The 26,825-nt window shown below is 39.5% G+C and overlaps 1 protein-coding gene across 1 annotated transcript in view; it reads left to right on the top strand.

The window, feature by feature from the left end:
* LOC124280873 (neural proliferation differentiation and control protein 1-like) overlaps positions 1-22,168 on the top strand; it is a 73,194-nt gene extending 51,026 nt beyond the window's left edge. The window contains exons 5-7 of the mRNA XM_046716866.1: positions 13,371-13,535; positions 18,539-18,638; positions 19,572-22,168. Of these exons, the coding sequence (XP_046572822.1) occupies positions 13,371-13,535; positions 18,539-18,638; positions 19,572-19,664 (358 nt within the window). The 3' untranslated portion in view covers positions 19,665-22,168. The remainder of the gene's footprint in view (positions 1-13,370; positions 13,536-18,538; positions 18,639-19,571) is intronic.
* The last annotated feature ends 4,657 nt before the right edge of the window (positions 22,169-26,825 follow it).

Below are 26,825 nucleotides of genomic sequence, written 5' to 3'. Positions count from 1 at the left end.
TTACCCCCAGAGAACGTATGGAAATTCATTCAAATGGTGCTTTTCTGTTATTCTTATGACATTTTATTCTAACAGTTTAAACACATTTTATTTCGTTATTAGCATTGAGCTTTGTTCATATTGGCTGGCTACCATCAAGACTCTCAGTTTGTGGAATTACCCAACAGGAAATCATCTCCCGTGGCTTACAGGCAGCAATAAATATCTGTCAGTTCCTCTGCTGTTTTGGTATTAATTTCATTGATCGTTTCTCATGGGTCTTACGACAGGTTCCTGGAAGCGTGAGTATTGTCAAGTTGACATGCTCAGTAGCTCTAGCCGTTTCAAGCTCTGGCAGATCTGTCAACTTGTGGTTGGAGTGTGTGCGGGGGTGGAGGAATCTATTGTGGTTGGAACTCAGACTGAATATTGACTAGAAATAAGATTAACTTGAGTGAGCGTTGGAACTACATGATTAGATATTGTGTAGTCCTGAATCTTCTTACTTGTGTGGGGCGGTGGGGTAGCCTAATGACGCCTAAGACCCGGGTTCGATTCCCCACATGGGCACAATGTGTGAAGCCCATTTCTGGTGTCCCCTGCCGTGATATTGCTGGAATATTGCTAAAGCGGCGTAAAATCAAACTCACTCACTCTTTCTTGTGCTTTCCGTCACATCAGTGTAGTTCCCGTTGAAAGTATTATATGTAATGGAAGTGGTCGTGAAGTTTCTTGGACAGTATACTTCAACACTTGATTACTGTACAAGATGATTAATAATTGGAGGTAACACAAACCTGTCTTTTGGAATGTGCCAAAACCTTTTCAGGCTGCTAATCAGGCATGGCTGTATAAGTATCAGTTTCAGTTGAATTTTGACTGTGTGGACCTCGTAGCTGACATTATATGGACTTGGCAGCTGAGATTATATGGACCTCATAGCTGACATTATATGGACCCGGCAGCTGAGATTATATGGACCCGGTAGCTGACATTATATGAACTTGGCAGCTGATATTATATGGACCCAGTAGCTGATATTATATGGACCCGGTAGCTGATATTATGTGAACTTGGTAACTGACATTATATGGACCCGGTAGCTGAGATTATATGGACCCGGCAGCTGATATTATGTGAACTTGGTAGCTGACATTATATGGACCCGGTAGCTGAGATTATATGGACCCGGCAGCTGATATTATGTGAACTTGGTAGCTGACATTATATGGACCCGGTAGCTGAGATTATATGGACCCAGTAGCTGAGATTATATGGACCCGGTAGCTGAGATTATATGAACCTGGTAGCTGACATTATATGGACCCGGTAGCTGACATTATATGAACTTGGTAGCTGACATATATGGGACTGAGATTTTGTGTAGCTGACCCGTAGCTGATATTATATGAACTTGGTAGCTGACATATGGACCCGGTAGCTGAGAATATATGGACCCGGTAGCTGAGATTATATGGAGCTGACATTATATGAACTTGGTAGCTGACATTATATGGACCCAGTAGCTGAGATTATATGGACCCGGTAGCTGAGATTATATGAACTTGGTAGCTGACATTATATGGACCCGTAGCTGAGATTATATGGACTTTGGCTTCAGACTTGTGGCATAAATTGCAATCTGTTCATTTCCAAATGTAGTAGTATGTGTCAGTGTAGGTATCAAGAGTGCATTAAATAGTGTTCAAGGGTTAAAAAATACCTTGCCCACTTGAATGACATTTAGTATGTGAATGTAAATGGGGCAACATTTTAGATTTTCAGATAAAATTTACCATTCTTTGATGACTTATTGAGTAAAAATTCTCAATAACTTCAAAATGAAATTGGAAATTTTATTTACAGAGCATGTAGCAATGTAATAGATCACCAAATACAAATTATTGTATAAAGCTGAACTTGTTTTTACTGGACACAGCCACTGACTACCTGTGTTTCAGGTAATCATATTGCTCAGGTTGGACTGTTTTTAGGTTATTATGTTAAAAATATGTTAGTTACCATGGTTACAGACAGGACAGAAAATATCAGTAAATTAATTTATTATGGCTAAAGGTGTCTCATAATTCTATTTTTCTGATTTTTTTCTAGTTTGCTTCTACTAGCTTCGGGCTTTAATAGTAGATGTGCTAATAAATCCCAGTTTTATTAAGATGGAAATATATGTGCTGATAATATGTTTTAAAGAAATGAGAATATATGTGCTAATAGATCACAGTTTTAAGGAGATGGGAGTGTATGTGTTAAAAATATGTTTGAAGGAAATGAGGATATATGTGCTAATACAGGACTCCAGATAACTTTTGGGGTTGCGAGTGTACTTACACATCATATTGCAAGTGGAGGTGTACTGAGAATTTTGAAGGAGTACTGGCATGTTTTTGTGTGAGCGAGTTGGTGATGTGGTTTGTCTGGACGATTCATCGATCCCTATTTCCAACCATGTATTTGTATTTGAAGACGCGTGAGAAATAACTGAGCGACCGTGTGATGCGAAATGTCAGGTCCGACTGGATATAAATAGGAACAGTGTAGTTTTTAGCCAATCGAAAAATAGTGACGCATATCGTTGCATGGCAACGCAAGGGATTCCTACTGTCGGGGTTTCCTCATGTGTCAAATCGTGTTTCGCCAAAGAAACTTGACAAGTATTTATCTGAAATAGATTTCCATTTGCACAATACGCACGGAAATTAAATGTTAGACGTACAAAGGTATTTATGTGCGTACACGATACGTTTGAAATCTTAAGGCACACGCTAATTACCACTCACGTGTGATTGTTTGTATATGGTCGGATCATCCGACCGGCTGTGTTGCTTGTCGGATTAACGAATGTTTTTACAATGTATTTACAATAATAAGCTGCTAGATTGGTGTGTCGGAGTCGGAATGCGAGAATGTCGGATTAACGAGAGTAATTATCACTGTTTTAAATGGTTCCCTAATTTGTTGTCAGATTAACGTGATTGTCGGATTAACGAGTGTCGGATTAACGAGAGAGCTGACTGTATTATGTCGTACTTAATTGATTTTGAGGCGTACATTACGCCTGCACTCCCCTTATCTGTAGCCCTGTAATACATCCCAGCTTTAAGGAAATGGGAGAATATGTGCTGATTGTTCCCAGGTTTTATTTCTGTCTCTAACTTCTTATTACTAATGAATCCAATCCACGAATATGTCAGCAGGACCTTGCTGCATGATAATGGTACCTCCTTTCCAGTAACTCCTGATTGAATTTGTCATGCTTCCACAAACACAACATGGCAGCTCACAGAAATATTGATTGGGTCCAAAACATTCCATCAATCAGAGCTGAGGAATTGCCTAAGCATCCAGTATTGAAATATGCTATACTGTTGGCCAGTGTTGGTAAATCTTGTAACACTTCATGCAGGTATATGGGTGTTGATGAAGCTGGTTAGTGGTTGGTGGCTGTGTGAAGCTGACTAAAGAGGAACACTGATCACCTGCTGACGCAGTTAGCTAGTATGATGGAGTCTTGTGTCCAGGATCTATTAACCTTTAAGACAAACCATAATCGAATCAGCTTGTGTGGTGATCATCGGGTCTAGAAGGTAGCACTTCAGTACAAAACCACAGGCTGTGTGTAGACGTGTTGTTGAAGGGCGATAACTACAGGCTGTGTGTAGATGGGTGTTCTTGAAGGGTGATAACTACAGGCTGTGTGTAGATGTGTTGTTGAAGGGCGATAACTACAGCCTTTGTGTAGACGAGTGTTGTTGAAGGGCGATAACTACAGGTGAATGTAGATGGGTGTTATTGAAGGTATATCACTACAGGCTGAGTGTAGATGGGTGTTCTTGAAGGGCGATAACTACAGCCTGTTGTTGAAGGATAGATGGCCTTTGTGTAGACGTGTTGTTGAAGGGCGATAACTACAGGCTGAATGTAGATGGGTGTTATTGAAGGTATATCACTACAGGCTATGTGTAGATGGGTGTTGTTGAAGGGCAATAACTACAGGCTGAATGTAGATGGGTGTTATTGAAGGTATATCACTACAGGCTAAAAGTAGATGGGTGTTATTGAAGGTATATCACTACAGGCTGTGTGTAGATGGGTGTTATTGAAGGTATATCACTACAGGCTGAATGTAGATGGGTGTTATTGAAGGTATATCACTACAGGCTGAATGTAGATGGGTGTTATTGAAGGTATATCACTACAGGCTGAATGTAGATGGGTGTTATTGAAGGTATATCACTACAGGCTGAATGTAGATGGGTGTTATTGAAGGTATATCACTACAGGCTGTATGTAGATGGGTGTTATTGAAGGTATATCACTACAGGCTGAATGTAGATGGGTGTTATTGAAGGTATATCACTACAGGCTGAATGTAGATGGGTGTAATTGAAGGTATATCACTACAGGCTGAATGTAGACAGTGAAGGTATATCACTACAGGCTGAATGTAGATGGGTGTTATTGAAGGTATATCACTACAGGCTGAATGTAGATGGGTGTTATTGAAGGTATATCACTACTGGCTGTATGTAGATGGGTGTTATTGAAGGTATATCACTACAGGCTGTATGTAGATGGGTGTTATTGAAGGTATATCACTACAGGCTGAATGTAGATGGGTGTTATTGAAGGTATATCACTACAGGCTGAATGTAGATGGGTGTTATTGAAGGTATATCACTACAGGCTGAATGTAGACAGTGAAGGTATATCACTACAGGCTGAATGTAGATGGGTGTTATTGAAGGTATGTCACTACAGGCTGAATGTAGATGGGTGTTATTGAAGGTATATCACTACAGGCTGAATGTAGATGGGTGTTATTGAAGGTATATCACTACAGGCTGAATGTAGATGGGTGTTATTGAAGGTATATCACTACAGGCTATGTGTAGATGGGTGTTGTTGAAGGGCAATAACTACAGGCTGAATGTAGATGGGTGTTATTGAAGGTATATCACTACAGGCTAAAAGTAGATGGGTGTTATTGAAGGTATATCACTACAGGCTGAATGTAGACAGTGAAGGTATATCACTACAGGCTGAATGTAGATGGGTGTTATTGAAGGTATATCACTACAGGCTGTATGTAGATGGGTGTTATTGAAGGTATATCACTACAGGCTGAATGTAGATGGGTGTTATTGAAGGTATATCACTACAGGCTAAAAGTAGATGGGTGTTATTGAAGGTATATCACTACAGGCTGAATGTAGACAGTGAAGGTATATCACTACAGGCTGAATGTAGATGGGTGTTATTGAAGGTATATCACTACAGGCTGAATGTAGACAGTGAAGGTATATCACTACAGGCTTTATGTAAGCGGGAGATATGGAAGGTATATCACTACAGGCTGTATATAGACAGTGAAGGTATATCACTACAGGCTTTATCTAAGCGGGAGATATGGAAGGTATATCACTACAGGCTGTTTGTTAATGGCTTGTAGCATGTTTCTACGTCTCACTGTTGTATTTGCGCAGCTTCTGATGTATTAATAGGTGTTTGTTTCTAGAACAATACTGGACTGCAGTGTGTGCCAAAACCTTTCGTGTCTATTGGCCCAAACTTGATGATTTGGAGATTTTATGTGGGCTTTTCACTACACCCCAACTTGGCTGTATTCATCACTTTAGTTTAATGTTATCATGTGGTATTGTGAGATAATACGAGACAAAACAGACTTTTATGACACTTGGGTTTAGGACTGGAGGCTAAAGTCACAGGGTGGACTGTTCACGATTTAAGTAGATTAACATTTACAAACGAGACATACAGTTCCTAGAGGGATTGATGATTCAGTGAGGTTTAATTGTTGATGAACAAAGACAACCGAGTTCATTAAGCTCAGATGACTGTATGTCAACCCACTGCTAATTAAGAACTGACTGATCTTTTGTGATAATTAGCCACAGACACCAATTAGTGGCACTGTGAATGTATAAAACAACTGTTTGACATATTCATGGGATTTGGGGAACAATAGAACTAATTTACACAGACGTTTCTGACAGATTGGCATCTGAGCAGCATGAATAGATTTGTGCAAAGAAGACAAATATTTATGTTTTGAAATATTTTCTGTAGAAACTGACATGAACAGATCTATGTTTAGGATTATTTTCTGCAAAGACCACAAATGTTTATATTTTGAAATATTTTCGGTAGAAACTAACATAAACAGATCCATGTTGTTACGAGTGAATGTGTAAAAAAGGGTATACCACAAATTCACTCACACAATTAAATGGGATTACACAACAATATGACCATTTAAGGAAATTAAGTAATCCCAAATGTAACATATGTTAATACTATCCTAATAGTGGGTTAGTAGACAATACTGGTTTACAAGTATAATAAATGTAGAGGGCATTCTCTTTACAGTAATTATGGGCACAGCAATATGGCATTAGCAGCTTGTATTTTATAGTCACCTCACTTCCAAGTCTGTGGACATCATGATTTCATAGTTTACGATTTTCCATATTTGTCACAGTCACGCAACTTCTGAACATCCACATCATGGATAAACAAATGGCAAAAGTCAAGTCTCCAAGCTACTACCCCATTAAAGACCAGAGTAACACTAAGCTTCTGTCACTAATTCTAGTTTTTAATGCTAAATTGTCTATATAAGCTGGCCACTTCCAATTAACTTACAAAAGCAACCTTCTGAATCCATCAAATCCCAAGCTGTGCATTCAATTATGTAACAATTCATTTCATTCAAGTGAATGCCCCTCACCTCAAGCTAATCTAATTGCACCATGTATGCTCATCAACATATTAAAGTGTACATTATATTTTCAAACATATAGCATCACCCATAACAATGTATAGAATTATTTTCTGCAAAGACCATAAATGTTTAATTGTTTTGAAATATTTTATGTGAAAACTTACATAAACAAATTTATGTTTTGAAATATTTTCAGAACAGACAATTTACTTTAGTAGTTACTAAATACATTATGAGTATTTTTAAGGCTAGGTATGTTGTTTTTATTGCCCTACGCTTGTCCTGTATAAGTTTTACTAATCCTGTAGTGTTCTTGTTAGAAGAAGCAATAAAGAGCACCAATTTACCCAGGTTGATGTTTTTTCAAATCCTAGGAACTCAAAGTAATAAAGGTGTGGGGTCCCAGTTGTTTTGCAGTTGAATAACATATGATTTCCTCGTAGAAGTACTTCCATACAAACTGCCATATCTAAATTACCTGATTTTATAATCAATGTCATCATCACATGAAAAATAAGTTTGGATGTTTGAGATGACCCCCAATTGTTTCTAATGGCTGTGATTGCTTGCATATTGAAGGCCTATGGGTAATGTATTGTGTGTCAGAACAGGCAGGCACAAATTGCCTGAGGGGGATGAAAGCCTTGAAATACAATGACCATGGTCAGGAGGGTCAGTGTGACCTGTACAGAGAAACATGATGCACAGAAAGGGTTTTTTAACTGGATTATTTTATTACAGGTAAGAGTAACATGTGTAAAATCCTATTACCTTTTTATTTTCAGGATTTAATGAGTGTTCCTCATGAGTAAATTTGTAATATTTTGAATTATACTTTCTTAGCAAAGTACAGATTCGAGTACACTTTTGGGGTTTAGTCCCATTTGGGATTCGAACCCACACTCTCAGAGTAAGGCACCTAATCTCCAGTACACAAAGCCAGCCATCTAACCCACTCAATAATGGAAGCGTGACAACTGATAGTCTAGATCGCGTAGGTCAAAGTTGACCTTTACTCAAATTGTATCACCTGTTGTGTTAAAATGGCTGAAAGATTGATTCCGATCATGGGACCAATTTGGAAGCTCCTTTCCTGGTACCTCCTGACATTTTGTTTGTTTAGTTGGTTGTTCAACCCAGCTCTAACAATAGCATTCTTACCTCACACATAAATGTTATTTTCTGATTAGATGGGTGCTCTCCTATTATTTTCTATGCACCCTGTTTACAAAGGAGTAACATTTTTTATGTTACCTGCTGGGAATACCTAACTGTGGGAATTCATTTGGTACTTCATGTTAGTAATTCTTTATCTTGAATATTTGAGTCACGTATGATGTACAGAAAGTACCTATGTTTTGTGATTGAAAATCAGTGGAAGGGAGATAACTCTACAAAATGTTCTTGTCGTCAGTATTGGCTAGGAAAGAGTTCCGCCTGTAACCCCCGTTTTTCCATCATTCTATGCCTAAGATTTACAGTAAGAATAGATGATTTTTATAGAAAGCCTACCCTAAACCCTAACATAATGCTAAATGTAAACCCTAAACCTAAACCCTAACCCCTTGCATGAAATAATCATAATACATAGAATACATTTCAAGCGGGGGTTACGGGCGGAACTCTTACCATTGGCTAATTGTCGGACTCTGGTTCTCCTTGTTATAGTCCGATACCTGTGCTTCAAACATTTCCAAATTAACATTGAGGTGTTCGGTAAGATAAATACGTTGTTCACTGGTCCCTCGGGGCCCATGGGTTGATGTACCCTTTAGGGGTTGTTCACTGGTCCCTCGGGGCCCATGGGTTGATGTACCCTTTAGGGGTTGTTCACTGGTCCCTCGGGGCCCATGGGTTGATGTACCCTTTAGGGGTTGTTCACTGGTCCCTCGGGGCCCATGGGTTGATGTACCCTTTAGGGTTTAGGGAACATAAACAAACATAAAGAGTGCATCAATCCATGTCCCCCTCATGACCAGTGAACAACTTATAATGGTCTGTAATGGCAGGGGCGGATTACAGCTTTTGAGAAAAGGGGTGCACACTATTGAGAAAAGGGAGGTGCACACTTCATTTTCACCCGAAGTTTCAATGGTCATTTAATAAACTTTCAGGAGGAAGTATTGCAGAGGCGCACCCTGCATCCCCCTCTGGATCCGAAAATTTCTATTGGTAATGGTCTGTAAATAATCTTGTCAGGTCACAACAGTCCTCACTTGATTGACCAGAAGAGTGTCAATCTATGCAGTTGGATAACAGTGGCAGTGAGCCTAATTACCGAATCTTGTTAGTCGACTTTTGACAAGCGTGTGTTGCTGGAGGCCATTTCTTACCGGAATCTTCACTGGTAGTCTGATCTGATATAACTGTACCGATTCATACAATCTCATAAACATCAGATCACTATACAGTGATTAAAGGACACCTATTACAGGTCACAAGAAAACAATGTTTTGGTTTAAACATATTTTTATTCATGATAATGAATTAGGATAGGTGAACAAGCTTTACAGCTTACGTTAACACCGCTCCCATACAACATATAATACAAAATGAAATGGAGGATGTGACGTCATCAGTTATGACTAATATAAATACAATATGTATACAACATCAAATAAAAATATTCTATAAGTAAACATATATAGAGAGTTATGGTTTTGTGTCTAACAAGTCATTTGTAAAAATATTAATCAATCATGAAAAGGTTGTTGTTGAGTGAATTTGATTCAAGTATCAAGTATTTTCTGGTTTTCACAGAGTGTAAGCTCATTGTTTCTGTTCATAATGGTATCCAGGTTATAACTAGTAGTATAAAATACATATTAAGGCTTATCTGAGTATAGTTACCGCAGGTGAAGAAATAATGAACAATGTTTTATCCAACCAATCTATACGTTTTCTAATCATGTGGCCTTGAAAAGGTCAGCATGGAGCATTCCGAATGATAGTTACATACTGTGCAGTTGATTCTGATTTACAGATATCATCTGTGAGTTTTTCACTTCTTTCAGATAAGCATCTGAAATAGGAGCGACTATCCATATCCTTTGGGAAATGCTGCCATACAATCTTGGCAATCTATTAGACATTCCAGATTTTATAGAACTTTTTCAAAATATGTCATTGCAAAGTTGTGGATGGAAGTTGCCACTTTGAAACTATTGGAAAGAGGATTTTTGTTGACTTATCTTAACTTCTTTTAATGGTTTCATTGGTTGGTGAAAGATGGAAGAAGGTTGTTGTGTCAGACCTTTAATCACGTGTTTGAATAGCAGGGTCAGTGGGGTAGCCTAGTGGTTAAAGCTGGCATATTGCTAAACACAGTGTAAGACCATACACACTTTGATTAGCAGTTGTGAGTACTGAGGTTTTTTGTCATTCAAGTCCCTGGAATATTGTAAACTGGTCATGAAACCTAACCCAGTCACTGGCTCGAGGGTCTTGTTACAGGGTTCTTACTACCCAGGTGTTGCTTGATTAGGTTGTGACTGATAATGTTGTGGTTGATTAGGTTGTCATATAACCATAAGAGACAGATAAATGTAACAATACTCACTTGCTTACCTGTTGCTGTTAAGCCTGTTACTTCATTCGGTAGAAAAGACTTGTTAGAGCAGATCGTCTACCCCCAAGACTGAATCTGGTTCATAGACCACAGAGAATTCAGCCCTCAGTCATTTCATTCAGCTCCATTCAGTTGAAAGTACTGGTAACCCATTGTGATGGTCAGTGACAAGCCTAGGAGCCCCCTGTACATGAAGTTGTGATGTTACGGTCCAGTAACACAGACACTAGGATGGGGTTGGAGGCCATCAAACACTGGTTCTCTCAAAGGTTTGCCTTTTCTGTTTTCTTAAAATACTTTTCAGTCAGTTTTTCCACTCCGGACTTAGGTGGCCCCTGAGCATGGAATTAAAGACAATTAAAGCTGAGTTAGTATATGTAATGTGGTAGAATTTTACCTGAGATGCTAACAATCTGAAATAGTGTCATGGACGTCCTATTGAGATAGAGTTCAGCTAATCCTAAGAATACCTTTTACATTAAGCTGACCTCAGTTTACTAGTGAGTTTCTGTTCCTATTTTATGTGACACCTGTTCAGCAAAGGTGTTCATTGTGCTAAATTACAGACTCAGGAGGAAGGGACTGTGTGCATAGCTTTCTGTTAGTAAGTCGGTCCATGTTCAAGTGACAGTAGCTTTGTGTTGTCTTTCATTTGCTTTCACAAGCTTGAAGAACATGGGGAATAAAACTATGGGGATATAAAACTTCTTAGATATTTATAACCTTTCAGGACTTACACTACGTCATCGGGTTAAAGAAATTACTTTTGTTACCATACCTATAGACTGTAGGTGTGAGCATATCCAGGTACTGTCATATTCAGGTGTTGGCATACCCAGGTACTAGCATATGCAGGTATTGACATATCCAGCTACTGGCATACCCTAGTTCTGGCATACCCCAGTACTGGGCAGGCAAGTGGAGGACATGGCCAGGGGCCATTTTGTCTTTGTGATTTGTGAAAATATCGCCCTGAGGCACTGAGGACAGCCTGTACATAAAGAGTGTTGCTGGGATCACAAGTTGAATTGTTACTGAAGAAAAACTCCAATGTTGTCTTTGTCTTCGTTATTGTTGTGTCAGTTGTTTTCATATTGTGTTTGTTGCTTCTTTAGAGGAACAGGGACGGTGGTCAAAGCGGTTGCTCATCACATCGATGACCCTGGTTCGATTCCCCACATGAGTACAATGTGTAAAGCCCGATTCTGGTGTCCCCCGCCGTGATATTGCTTGAATATTGATAACAGTGGTGTAAAAATAAACTCACTCACTTGCTGGGGTGGTGGGGTAGCCTAGTGGTTAAAGCGTTCGCTTGCCACAACGAAGGCGATTCCCCACATGGGTACAATGTGTGAAGTCCATTTCTGGCGTCCCCAGCCGTGATATTGCTGGAATATTGCGTAAAACCCAACTCGCTCACTATATACATGCCATAAGGTCAAATACTTTCTAACCAGTGGATTTCTTAATTACATTAATAAGACTATGTGATCTTTTATTTTGACCAAGAGGTTTAGAATGATTACAGTTGACTCATACAAGCAACAATTCACATCTGTATCTTTTGGCAAATAACTATATTTCATTTAAAGAAGCAAAAGTTATTCGTTACTGGTTGGGTAATATATAAATGGCAAATTGGCATAATGCATGTTGACCAGATATAAAATGCATCAGTTCCAGATATAAAATCTTTTTTAAACCACATTAATCAATAATCCTCAATTAAAAAAGATCCGCAAAATCCTTCACAGCCTGGCAGTGAAGTAAATAACGTTCTAAGATATCTATGGCCTACACTGATCACAGGCAGTTTATTTTGCCACAGTTGCATTTTTAGAAGGGTGATGCGTATTGGGGATTTTATGTGTGCTTCAGGTGGAGCCAGTTTGACACGTTTGACAGTGTTGGAGACGGTGATAATTTGGAGATTGCCTGTATGCTTTCCATCATAATGCATATTTTGCACATTGGCCTCTGTCCATTTAGTATTCATATTGATGATGATGATTATGGGTTTAACGTCGGCTTCTGGCTGTAGCCATATTGCAGATATGAAGTTGTTCCATATATACCCCAGCTGATAACCCGATATATCCAAGATTTTAAGTAGTTACCACTGAGAAGGTGTTTCTTGTCACCAAATGAGCACAGGTGTTGTTGTAGTCATGTGTTGTTTCAAGAATCAGTGAACCGCTACAACAACGTTTCTCTATGAACACATGCTTGATAGACATGCATTGACAGCACTGTGGAGATGGAGCTCCTGTCGTTGGTTGAGTCTCCTGTCAGTCAGTAGGTATTGTTATTTGCTATCCCTGTAAGTGTTGTCCTATCTCCTCGTTAACCCCTTCATAGCTTATGACCACAAATAGTGGATCAGAGATATTACTCCCCATAGTTCCTGGTTTTGGGTGCAATATGAGATTTATCGCCCAGTGAATACAGACATCAGTGTTGCTGCAGCAGAATGTTGTTGCTAGTTTTATGCTATCTCTGGAGCTGATAACTAAGATGATTTCTTTGTACAATGGTGTGATAAGTTCTCCATCTCCATCTCATGGATCAGTACTTAAAGCTGTAACACATGAAGATAGGAACAGTTTCTGTTCTTGATCTGGAAGTGTGACAGTCATGGTTTGGGCAGGTCTTATGAAGCTCTTCAGATGTTTTGCAGTAACTCCAAGGTTTGTAGTTGTGGGTGGTTGTGACTTGGATTTGTGTTGATCATGGCTTCTGTACAATATTTATTGAAATATCTCCAAAATATGATAGGTTGTCAGTATCCTTGGTTCTATCACAATTACTCTTTCCGTTGTATTGTTTCCACTGTAATATTTACACCTACTGGCAGATGTTTGAGTTACAACGGAGAGCGTGGGGTAGCCTAGTGGTTAAAGTGTTCGTTCATCACGCCGAAGGCCCGGGTTCGATTCCCCACATGGCTACAATGTGTGAAACCCATTTCTGATGTCCCCTGCCATGATATTGCTGGAATATTGCTAAAAAGCGGTGCAAAACCATACTCACTCACTCACTAATTTATCTTGTGCAATTTTGCAGATTGAATCGCAGTGCGAAGGCTGCCAGTGACGCAGAGTATCCTGCATATGGGGTGACGGGTCCCAACAAGGAGCGCCTGCCCTCGCCCGGGGACCGCAAGCTGGCCCAGAGTGCACAGATGTATCACTACCAGCATCAGAAGCAGCAAATGATCGCCATGGAGAAGTGAGTAGACACTCATCCTTTGCGGACCTCAGATTGGGGTCATGACAGGTTCCTTGTGTTCCACGCAGTTTGTTATAGCTGACTTATTTAGTCCAGTTAGTCTGTTGCAACAGGAACTATTTGGCCCCAGACAGGTCTTTGGTATCCAACGTTTGTAGTAATTTCCCCCACAGGCCTCCAGAACAAGAAAAACTTTTCATGAAGGTGTTTGGTCACTTTACTCAAAAACTACAAGTACAATCGTTTTCTAATTTGGCATGATGCATTATAATTGTTCTACCATTGTGAATTTTTAATTTCATGAATTATGATTTAATAATAAAAAATTTGTTTAACAAACTATTATTAAAATATTGACACAGTTCACTATTTGTTACGAGGGAGGAGTGCAGAGAGAGGAACAGCCAGGTGTGCTGTTGATTCATTTACCTGTGCTAGCTCCCATATCTTAACTTAGGCTTAAGGTAGTCTTAGCGCTAAGGTTGTTTTGTACAACGACATCCAGGCCCTGAGTGCCCCATGCTGTTTGTTATAGCTGACTAACTAGTCCAGTTAGTTGGATGTTGTTGGAGTCAACTATTTGGCCAAAAAGGGTATTTGGTGTCCAGCGTTTGTGTTAGTGCAGTATTTGCCCTAGGCATTAAAATGTAGAAGTCATTCTAACTCCCTGGTGTCATGAGAGGGAGTCATGGATATGTTTTGGGGAGTCAACTTCAGTTTGGAACTTTCATCAAGACAGGACCTGAAATCAGGTCAGGTATTTAATCAGCACTGAGCAGTTAACTGGTAAACATTAAGCTACGTAGCAAATTACAGCAAATTACAATATGTCCTCAAACTTAAACTATAGTACATCAAAATTATAGTACATTAGAAGTTTAGATTATCTGAACTAAGGGCCCAGTAGCATTGCATCAAAAATGATGCAAGCTTCTAAATTCACTGCATATTTGAGATAATTTATGCAGCAAATACACAGGTTTTCTGCATCATGGCAAACACTGGTTAGTGGACCAGTTATGTCAAAACAGATCCGTGGCGGTGGGGTAGCGTAGTGGTTAAAGCGTTCGTTCGTCACGCCGAAGACCCAGGGTTCGATTCCCCACATGGGTACAATATGTGAAGCCCATGTCTGGTGTCCCCCGCCGTAAAAAAGCTGGAATATTGCTAAAAGCGGCGTAAAACTAAACTCACTCAATACAGATCCCAAGTAACAGGTGCCTAGTATGAACCCCATAGTATCTCAATGGTTACAGAGGGGTGATGGGGTTCAAGTGTAAGTCTTGTACCACTGCCTCAATTATAGGCCATTGTGCTGTACACTGACATAACCACCAGATGGGTTAAGTAGGTCAGGTGCTTTGGACTGTGAAGTTCAAACTGGATTATCAAGTCTACGTATTTCGTTAAGTCACGGCCACTTATGATATAAATAAATAATATTGTAAGGACTGCAAATGCTGTTACATAAACAGTCGAAACGAGCAGGTGGTTCATTCATTATAAGATAAGCTTATAATCCCTGAATTAGAGACTTTAGGCTGGGGAATTTCAGTTTGGTTTGTGCATGTCTGTGTAATGTGCTATAACTATTCAGGATAGTGTTCAGCTGACCATTACTGAAGCCTTTTGGTCAATATCACATGTACTTATCAGAAGGGTATACAAAGTCTGCAGTCTAGACTACCAGTTGTCTGACTTCCATTTTTGTGGAAGGTACGGTGGGTGAGCGGGTTAGGCAGCTTACTTTGTGTGCAGGCGATTAAGTGCCTGACTCTGATGGTGTGGGTTCGAATCCCGGATGGGACTCAACACCCAAAAGTTCTAGAATCTACTTTACAGAGAAAGTGTAATCTCAAATGTAACATATGTTACGTAGGAATACTGTAGTCAACATATAAAATGACTGTCCCCGATTTGGTTATATCTCCATTGTGTCAATATGCTTATCAGTTAGACAGACAACATGCAACATCTCCATTAACATGTTACATAGGAATACTGTAGTCAACATATAAAATGACTGTCCCCGATTTGGTTATATCTCCATTGTGTCAATATGCTTATCAGTTAGACAGACAACATGCAACATCTCCATCAATCGGGGCAGTGGTGTAGCCAAGTAGTTCAAGTTCATGTCGAAGACCTGGGTTCACTTCCCCATATGGTAAAATGTGTGAAGCCCATTGTGGTCTCCCCAACCTGGAATATTGCTAAAAGCGGCATAAAATTAAACTCACTCAATCTCCAAGCCTTCAGCAATTTGTCTACATCCTTTAGTTGTCTTTGGTTCTCTTACATTGACTGTTACTTTCTTTCTGGGCATAGTTAGGTTTGTGTTTCATTATCACCTGTCTCAGCAACATGTCATTTATAAGAAGGCTCAGACATGAGAATTTTCCACGGATTTCTGGGATTTTTAGAGGTTTTAAAGATCGATGTAAATCTGCAAGAATAGACCCCCAAGACCCCTGGCTAAATTTTCAGTGTTTTTGTGCTTTGCCATTATAATGTCTGAGGCCGCACATAAAGAAGCAGATCTGGACCACAGAAACTAGTGATCGATGTCATAAGCAACAATCCACATCAGTGATGAATTTGTAGTCAGTTTTGTCAACGAACCTGACCAGTTGTCACATCTTTTAGGGGCGGTGGGTTAGCCTAATGGTTAAAGCGTTGGTTGTCACGCCGAAGACCCGGGTTCGAATCCCCACATGGGCACAATGTGTGAAGCCCCCGCCGTGATGTTGCTGGAATATTGCTAAAAGCGGCGTAAAACCAAACTCAGTCAGTCACATCTTGTAACAAACACTGTTTGCTGGGGACCTGTTCAACTGTGAATTACAGGGGTTAGAGAGTGCAGAATTCAACTGGAAAATGCAAATGTATGTATGTAGAAATAGTAATGGGCTGTAACATGATCCACAGTGAATGCAGTGAGAAGACATCAGTAACATGGACTGCCAAATGGTGTTTCACAAATAGATTCAGTGAGGCAAATAATTCATGTTAACAGCTGTCAGAAGTGGAAAGGAGAATTACATTAATAGATGATTATATCCATCAGTGCCAGATTGTTCAAGGGTCACTTCTAAGTCTGTATGTCATTATTTATTGAGACAACAAAACAAAGTCGATGTGTTTTGAATGGTAGAAATATACCCATAAGTAAACCCACGTGTAATTTAAAATGTGAGAATAACAGAATGTATTCACTTATACACAGTAAAACACACGTTCAACTTTACTGTAAAACACAGTATTATCATTGGTTTTATGCAACTTTACTGTAACCATGGTAACACATAGGTTGAACTTATGCTACTTTACTGTAACACATGGATAGACCCGTGAAGATCCGGGTTAGAATGAACCTTCAGTAACCCATGCTTGTCGGTTCCCAATTGTGCAGATCGATGCTCATGCTGTTGATCACTGGATTGTCCAGCCTTGATTATGTCAAGCTTCGATTATTTACAGAACGCCGCCATATAGCCGGAATATTGCTGAGTGCGGCGTAAAACTAAACTCACTCACTCACATGGATAGGTTGACTATAAGCAACTTCACTGTATCACTGTTACCATGGTAACACATAGGTTGGTAGGTTGGCCATATTTACCTTCATTGTGTCTCCCATCAGTTGGTCTTATGCAATTTTGCTGTAACCGTGCCAACAGATAGGTTGGCCTTATGCAACTTAACTGTATCTCACAGATAGGACGGGTCCAGGTTATGTGCCTGCAGCACTGTTGGCTCTGGTGATGTCATATACTGAATTTGTTTCTATGCTGTGTGATGTAGATCCAGAAACGACCGCAGTGGGAATTGTGGACACCTTCTACGCAAGAGTGTCAGCTTGATGGATAATATATTATTTAACACGTGTGGTCATGTGGAATTAGCTGTAGATGTCTTCCGTCTCAGGTTTCAGATCTTACATATCATATAAGAATTAACTGGACTGATAAGTTTCTCCAGTAACCTGTGCTTGTACCAGTCCCTAGAGCAAAGTAAAAAATATTAAGCTGCACGTTAGAATTGGATTTCTGAAACCCATGTTTTTGGTATCAGACAACTAACAGAATCGTATGTTCATGCTCACAGACTTGCTTAGTACACAGTCACTAGTCCAGGCTTGATTATATACAGACACAATAGCAGGAATTGTTCTGAGAGCAGTGTTGTACATATTGAAATATGTGTCAGGTGGTATTTATATTCCAGTTACATGATTCGGTGCTCATGATGTTAACCACTTGTTTGATGATAATCAATGATTGAAAGTGTGAATGAGTATTTACACATCATTTTTAAACTGAATATGAATGAGTTGGTTTTCATGTGTACAATTTTGTCCCTATTCTTTATATTACACTACCGTGAAGATCTGGCAGCTTAGAATTGGTCTTGAGCAACCCATGTATGTTTGGATCTGGTGGTCAGATTCGCTGACTCGGTTGACACATGTTTTCGTAGAACGATGCTGATGATGACTGTATTATGAAATACACAATGCCATTTAGAAAGTGGTCAAATGTAACATATGTTATATTTGGGATTACACTTTCTTAGTAGTGCAGATTCTAGTACTTTTGGGGTTGGGTCCTATCCGGAATTTCGAACCCACACCCTCAGCGTCAGGCACCTAATTGCCAGCACACAAAGTCAGACGCCTAGACCGCTCAGCCACTGCGGCTTCCACAAAAATGGAAGTCAGACAACTGGTAGTCTAGACTGCGGACTTTGTGTACCCCTCTGATAAGTGTTAATTGGCACGACTCTACCCAAAAAGTACTAGAATCTGTACTTTACTAAGAAAGTGTAATCCCAAATATAACATGCTACAGATGACTGGTTTGTTTGGTCCAGACTCAAATATCTACCGACCTCTATCATACAGCTGATATATTCCTGAGTGAGGCCTGAAACAACAAGCACACCAAACTAAACAAAATTAACAATATACTTAAGTGTCTTATGATGTGTATACTTTTCTTCAGAGCCAATGGTGAAATGAAGCATGATGCTTCTGATGAGGAGTCGGAGGAGGAGAATGAGGAGGGAGATTACACAGTGTACGAGTGCCCTGGACTCGCGCCGGTAGGTCTCACTTTATTTTTGAACTGTATGTCTTCAAATAGATGTACTGTACTCCCCAACAAGAAAATGCCTGCCATGACTCAGAGTCAGGATCAGCAAATTGAGAATGTTCAACATACAATGAGAAATCATAAGTAGTGCATACCACATATCTTTCTGTAAGGCCAAAAAATACAAACTAGAACACTGCTTTGAATAGATACATGTCAGGTGCTCTGTAATATGGCCATAGGATTTACACTGCCATAGGATTTACACTGCCGTAGGATTTACACTGCCATAGGATTTACACTCCCATAAGATTTACACTATCATAGGATTTACACTGCCATAGGATTTACGCTCCCATAGGATTTACACTATCATAGGATTTACACTGCCATAGGATTTACACTACCATAGGATTTACACTCCCATAGGATTTACACTATCATAGGATTTACACTGCCATAGGATTTACGCTCCCATAGGATTTACACTATCATAGGATTTACACTGCCATAGGATTTGCACTGCCATAGGATTTACACTACCATAGGATTTACACTGCCATAGGATTTACACTACCATAGGATTTACTCTACAGTAATAACTCATCAGCACATGGTCAAAATGGCTTTAGAAAATCAACCACAAACTTATAAATATTCTCACTATTTAGAATTTTGTTGTTGATTTTCTTAAGCCATGTTGACCGAGTCAGGAAGTTGGATTTAATTCCAGTTACAGCATTACGGCGTAAAGTGTCAGAAAAGCCAGAAATAGTGTGTATCTCTGATGTATGCCGCTTTCCTGTCAACTACAGTTTGGACATGGTGTTGACAAACCTAGAAACGTAATCATGTCAGACAGGAAGATTTTAAACTATTATGGACATTTAAAATAACAAGGAATATTTTTGCTATGTTGACACTTGACTTTTCTTTCATTCAGACAGGGGAGATGGAGGTTAAGAACCCCTTGTTCAGCGATGAGACGCCGGTCACGCCCAGCGCTGGTGATGCAGAAAAGGACGGGGAAAACTAGACCACTCTGTCTTAGCAAATACACTGTTGTCATGGCAACCATGATGTAACCACTTGTGCAGTTGTGATGTCATTTTCTGCCTAGTCAAGGGTCAACAGCAAGTCTACAGATGTCATCAACAGATTTGTGATGCCATCAAAATAGAGATCTTTCCACAGGCTCCATTGTTTTTCTGAATTCTCATGTACAGGAAAGCTGTCGGAAATGCAACCTGGTCTTTAGAAAGTGCCATGATTTCATTTGAAGACTGCGGACAAATTCAGCATTTAGAAAATGGTTGCCATGACAACAGTGTTTGATAATCTTTGTGCTGTCCTGAATATAGTTTTGTCCCTTCTTCCTGTTCTATCAGATGTTATCAGATGTGATAATCCTTCTAGCATTATCAGTGCTACTTGTCTCATTACCTTCTATCAACATCAGTTTTGCATGGAAATACAAGAATAATGAAATCTTTCTCAAATTAGCGTGTTGTGGCTGAGGTTATAAAATTGGTATAAAAATGGTGTTAAAATTGTGTTCCCCCTGCAAGACTCTGTACGTGTATATTGTGTTTGGTTGTGATCTGTCCATCTTGTATAGTAATTCACTGCTAAGTATAGTGTTTGTGGGATGAGGGTTGATGTCGCCCTATGGGTCGTAGGTTCAGCATCGTATAATTTGGACATGGGTTGGTACTTCTTCTTCTCTGCATAGCAAATCTGCATATCTCTGGCATGAAACAAACAACATGTAGAGAAAAAAAAAATGGTTCCGACATCGAATTATGTTCATATGCTTTTTTTGGATTTTTGGTACAGAAAACCATTTTATTGCACTTAACAAATTTACTATGCAGAAAAGTTCGATTTGGTTTAATACAATCAAAACTAGACTTGTAACATAGAAGCACAGGCTTAGGTTGAGGGATATTCAATCGACTCAGGGAACCATGGCCAGAGCTTTCCTCAACCTAACCTTCTGCTACAGCTTTGAATTTCAATTACATTTGAAAAGGTAAATAGAACTATCACAGAAAAGGTGATTCTTTAGAATAGAATTTTCTGGCACAGTCAGGGATGAGAATTTTCCGCGGATCCGGGAATTTCATAAGGCCAAGAGTCATTTTGTGAATCGTCCAAACCCGATAGATGCTAAACACCCGGCTAGTTTTCAGAGCTTTTCTCATAACTTCCTTCTCATCCCTGCACAGTACTTAGGTAATGCTTGTGAAATAGTATTGGAAGAATCGTTGATCCTTAACTTATTTTGAAGAGTATAGATGCAGAATGTTAAGTTGATCATCACACTGTGGCTGTACCTCCTAGTCAAATGTTTCCTAGTCATGTACAGCAAGCTCTGGTCCGTGGCCTTCCCTCAATATACCATGGTTCTTGTAATAGTAATGGCTGCTCTTACCTATATCTGGCATTGTTTGTCACACACTACAATCATTGTTGCTGCATTGTTAATGAGTGTATCTTTTTTCTCTTTGTACTGAGTTGTTCACGGATATTCATGTCACCTTCAATGCAAAAAAAGAAATGAAATGACTAACTTATTCACATGGCAACTGTGAATAGCCGACCAATATTAACATTCCATTGTTAAGCATTTTAAAGTTTGAAATCATTGACATATTTAGTGGAAAATTATTGAAACTATTAGGCCATTTCAATATGTTAATATGTGATTTTAACCATAAATATATTTTTTCAATGAAATATTAGAATTCTGGTTTTTCTATCCAGAGTGTCATTTACATGACAGTTTTGCTGACTCAGCTCTTTTATTTATTTCCTCTTTTATTGTTTTAGTTTTATTGCAATATCTTTTCTTTTACTCAACATCTGTGCAACATTCCATATACACAGTCTGAAGTATTGTCAGAATTTTTTCACACTGACAAGATAGAATCTCTGGTTCATTTTATGAATTCTTAGTTAAGTATACTGCTTCGGAATTATATTTATATTTTTCTAAAACTTTCTCATTTTAATACACTAATAACTTAAAAAAATAAAGGTTATGCCCACAGAAGCCATTGACAAAGACATGGCTGCGACCCATGCTTTATTGTAAAAACCCATTTTACCACTCTATCAAAAGGTGATGGTCATTTTGTCTGCCTTTCCCCATGGGTGAAGAGGAAAGTTAATTGATATCATGTGTCAAATTATTCCAAAAATCATAATTCCTAAATTCTTTCTTTTCTGTAGAGATCTTTTTCCAAGCAGTGCAATAAACTTAAATCGTTGATCACGTAGTTCATTGCTCTTAACGTTGATCTCTGATATTTTGTCAGTACATGATTGTGGAGATGAGGTTTATTTATTGGTTGTCATAGTTACCGTTGTGGCGCGCATGTGTCACAGCAACATTGTGTTAGTAGTCTGTATAAAGCTTTGTTTCATATTGCCATCATAAGAAACTGTATAATTGGGTCTGCAGATGAATACAAACTGTAAATCCGTTCCGTTAAGTACATTCATATGGAATGACTTGTTTGGAAATCTCAACATTTTTTTAGTAATTGGTATTGAGGAATGTAACAGATTAATTATTTTTTCTTTTGTAATGGCACTTTTAGATGATTCACGTAATCACTAATTATCGCCATTTTGGTCATTCCATCCTGGTAAAGAGACAATTTGCTGTGTCAGCAACATTCACAATGCTGCTAGTCCCCTGCAGATCAATAAAGGTCACAAACTCCTTGTGGGTATTCACAGCAACATGCTTAAGGACGAAGCAAGCTAGTAACTTGGGCTGTTTTGCTGATGGATTCACCACTTTCCTGTACATTTGTTGAAGTTTTAAAGTGTAAAGTGTGTGATTTTAGGCTTGTGAAAGCCGTGATAGAGAAAGACTCCCAGGAGGGAGTGGGCCTGTTGACATGTTGATGGTCACCACTGTTTCTTTGCATTTCTCTCTTCTTTGTCAGCAATATGGAATAAAACTTGTTGAGAAAAAAACATGTGTTTTGTCTGAAATGAGAATATACATAACGCGCCTTTTCCAGGCTAGATATCCTGCTCGAAGCGCACAATTTGATCGTTACCCTGGATAACCCAAGCTGCCTGCCAAGTGCTAGAAGGTTAATGGTCTCACGACTTATTTCACTGGGTACCCATTTTCTGCTTGAACAGAGGCAATTTTGAACAAACTCACTTGCCTATGGCGAGACCACATGTATCATATGTGCTTCGTTTGGGGGTCAGGACTGAAGTTCTAGAAACGGTGGCATCACAGGATGTTGCTTACTGGAACAGAATGTCATCAACCAGGGTGGCCTCAATGATTTGGTTGTTTATCTCAACACTTTTCAGGCAGCCCTGTGACTGATATTATTAGCAAAGATCCACACCATCTTGACACACAATCAAGCAAATCACAGAGCAAGAGAACCCAATCCAGGACATGACCATCGTACAAGCATTGGTTCCTGGGTGCCTATTTTAGTGAGGAATCCCCCCATCTACCATGATTGTCACTGCAATGAAAACCTGAAATGTAAGGTGTTGGGGTTCAAATACAAAATAGCATACACTGCTACTGTGCTGTGATCATTTGCTAGATCTTCCAAAGTCTTTATATGTTGGTACAAAATCAAAATGAAACCCTACATCACCTTCAAGATATTTGCATTAATACAATGGCAAGTGTGCCTGTACGCATACAGTAGTCCAGAATACTACTGAGATTCCATACTGCAATTTAACATGGACACCTTACTCAGATGCAGTTTTCTGACTCCCAGCTGACAAGTTCTAGCTTTATCCCCTAATACTGAGAAGTAAGTTCTTTTAATGTCTTTTGGTAGGACACCACTGAGGCAGATGCTATTCCTACTATACATTGTGAATAGATGTCGGCAGAGTATGTTCTACACAGAATTTCAGGGGTCACAACGGGATGACAATAACCTGTATGATCCAACGATGGGGTCAGCTGTTACTCATACTGTATTGTCATACAAGTCAACAATCATTGGGTCATAGTTGGTCTGCAGGTATCCATACTAGACATAAGAGACATAAATCGTAGGATCAGAATAGGCCGGCTCTTTCTCTCACCTGTCATAAAAGCAATCAGAATGGGTTTGCAGTTCACATAAATAAGACATTTAGCGAAATATAGTTTCCATTTTCAGGAGTGAGTGAGTGGGTTTAGTTAAATGCTGCACTCAAGCAATATTCCAGCTATTTGGCGGCGGTCTGTAAATAATCGAGTCTGGACCAGACAATCCAGTGATCAACGGCGTGAGCATCAATCTGCGCAATTGGGAACCGATGACGTACCAACCAAGCCAGCGAGCCTGACCACCCGATCCGGTAGTCGCCTCTTATGACAAGCATTGGTTACTGAAGGTTCATTCGAACCGGGACCTTCACGGTTACATCAAGGCATGAGTGAGTAGGCTTGAGTAGACACAATAGGAGTGTGATTGCTGTGAATAAAGCAGACCGAAGTTATAATTATTGGTAACTACCAGTTGTCTTGTGGTCTGAGTTGGCTGAGATTAGGACCCCATCATGGGGGGGTCGGCTTATGTACGAAACATACCATTTTGACACTGATTTTAAGGTTCAAGTTAGGGGGGTCGGCTTATCTATGAGATTGGCTTATCTACGCTAATATGCGATATTTGTCGTACAAACCACCTACTGTGGGGTCAGGAAAGCTCCACAGTATCAAATATCCGATGTATGGTCTTAAGTAACCCATACTTACACCCATCTTACACACTTGTCATCTAACGGACAACAAACTTTGTCCTTCCTTTACCATAAGGCATTAATGGATACAACAAGGACTGGTCGGCTCGGAGTCAGTATAATGAGTCTAAGTGGGGTATTCATGCTTCACTGCGGCATGGTATCTCAGTGGGCTAGCACTATAAAACCAGCTTAAGTCTGGGGTAGTACAAGCAGCCGCACATACACATACACACGCATGCACGTCGTCATATGAGCGAAATATTCTCCAGCGCGACGTTAAACCCAATTTCACCTCACCTCACCTCACCTCCTTTACCATAAGAACCCGTCTCCCTCTGTAAAATCATCTGCTAGAGAAGAGTTATCAAAACAGTACACAAGTCCGCCCCAAACTACCGAGAAGTCTGTGTCAGTGAATACATTAAAACAGTGTCCATCACCAGTCACATAGATTATCAGCTTAGTAATTGACTAAATTAAGTTATAGTACCATTCCACAGGTCTGGAGCTGTTCAATTAAACCCATAGTGACGTACTTAACACTTGTCATCGATCTGCAGACTATGTTCAATCTTCCACTTTCACCCTAGTGCTCCAACATAACAATCACTTGATATAAAGATCCTGAACACAGTGGTATTGACTCAGTATTATACTAGGCGCTAACTGCACCATATAGACTCACAAGGTAGCACCTAGACTTGCACAAGTCTCTAGGGTAATAATTAATAGCTTAAATGTAAATTTCTAAAATAAACCCAAATAACAGACTGGCGTCCTTAGACTGTCCGCTTATCTAGACTTGCCTCTTCAAAGGATAGAATTACTATACATCCATGGGCTTAGCATTCAGTACAGCCCCTCTTTAACATGACTGACTGACTGACTGAGTTTGGTTTTACGCCGCTTTTAGCAATATTCCAGCAACATCACGGCGGGGGACACCAGAAATGGGCTTCACACATTGTACCCATGTGGGGATTCGAATCTTTAACATGAGATAAGCTGTAGCCCAGCATCATGTTTGACGTGTTACAGCTGTGAATAACATCACATAATCAGTATCATTATGAAGTGTCACACACACAAATAAGGGATAAAAGTGATAGAGTGAGTGAGTAGTTTTAGCAATGTTCCAGCAATATCACAGCAGGGGACATCCTAATGGACTTCACACATTGTACCCATGTGGAGAATCGAACCCGGGTCTTTGGCGTGACAAGCGAATGCTTAAACCACTAGGCTACCCCACCGCCCTGGAGGTGATAGAAAATGTTGCACTTTCAACTTCCAAGAGTACAGTTCAGTTATGTCTGGAATGTGTCCATATGATACACACACTGGTTGTTACAGATCATAGATAGCCCATATAGGAGCTAAACCACAGTTTGCGTTCAGGTGTGTATTTTGGGTAGCATGTTCCATCACCTTCTGTCCTACACATTTCGTTGTCCATGCTACCAGTTTCACGAAAGCATCCAGTCAGCGCGACTAAGGCATAAATATATGCCTAATTTGATAATCACGCCATCAACATAAGTATATTGCTGTCTAAGACAAGTTTTTCTACCTATGATTTGACAGGTTAGAAAGGGGGTGGCCTTATGCATGGGGTAAAAGACCTATTTAGAAACTAAAGGAGTTAAACGTACTGTGTTTGAAAATTAGATGAATGTTAGACCAAACTGATAGTTTTTAAATTTCATTTGAAATTGAATGCATAGCACTTTTTATCCAAACTGATAGTGTCTAATTGTAATGACAACAATACGAGTATTTGTATAGCGCTGACTTCCACCACACAAGGGCAATGCTCAAAGCGCTGACAAGTCAGTTCATATGTACAAGAAAATACACGGATTTATGAAACAGAGCACTGAAAGAGGTGTGTTTTGAGTCTGCTTTTGAAGAGTGGCAGAGTTCCAAAGGTTAGCAGCTGCATACTAAAAGGACTTGGCAAATACGAGTATTTCACACACAGTCAAGGTAGAATTTGCTATATAAACTTGTAAACTAATTGCTTGTTCATACTACACATTTTGTGAAAATAAAGTTCAAATGAGCATGCAGTGTTCCATCCTCGATAATCTCCAGGGTATACATTCCGATAAATCTCCACTACACCCTGGATGCATCTACGGCTTGGCCGATGATTTTATTACCTCCCTTTATTGTCTTTTTATCCAATCAGGTGTCTACGCTGGGAAGTTGAACGTACCAATCACAACTCACTTTCACCTTTCAAATTATCTAACCGTTTAAACTTGGCAACACAATAATATATTGGCAGAAGTACTCTGAAAGAGGTAGAAGGAGTTCTTGCATATATATTTTTGAAGGTTTCAGACCTGTCAATTTGTCTGTATGTTTTTCCCCCCAAATCTGAGTCACACTGCAAACAAACTTTTGCGGCTGCGACCGCTATCTTTGTTGACACTGGCAAGCTCGGTTTTAATGGCAG

Source organism: Haliotis rubra, unplaced genomic scaffold (genome assembly GCF_003918875.1).
Source record: "Haliotis rubra isolate DU_JTF1 unplaced genomic scaffold, ASM391887v1 Scf1079, whole genome shotgun sequence".
NCBI classification, from domain to species: Eukaryota; Metazoa; Mollusca; class Gastropoda; order Lepetellida; family Haliotidae; genus Haliotis; species Haliotis rubra.
The sequence above is the reverse complement of the archived record's forward strand: the minus strand, read 5'-3'. Positions and strand labels throughout refer to the sequence as shown.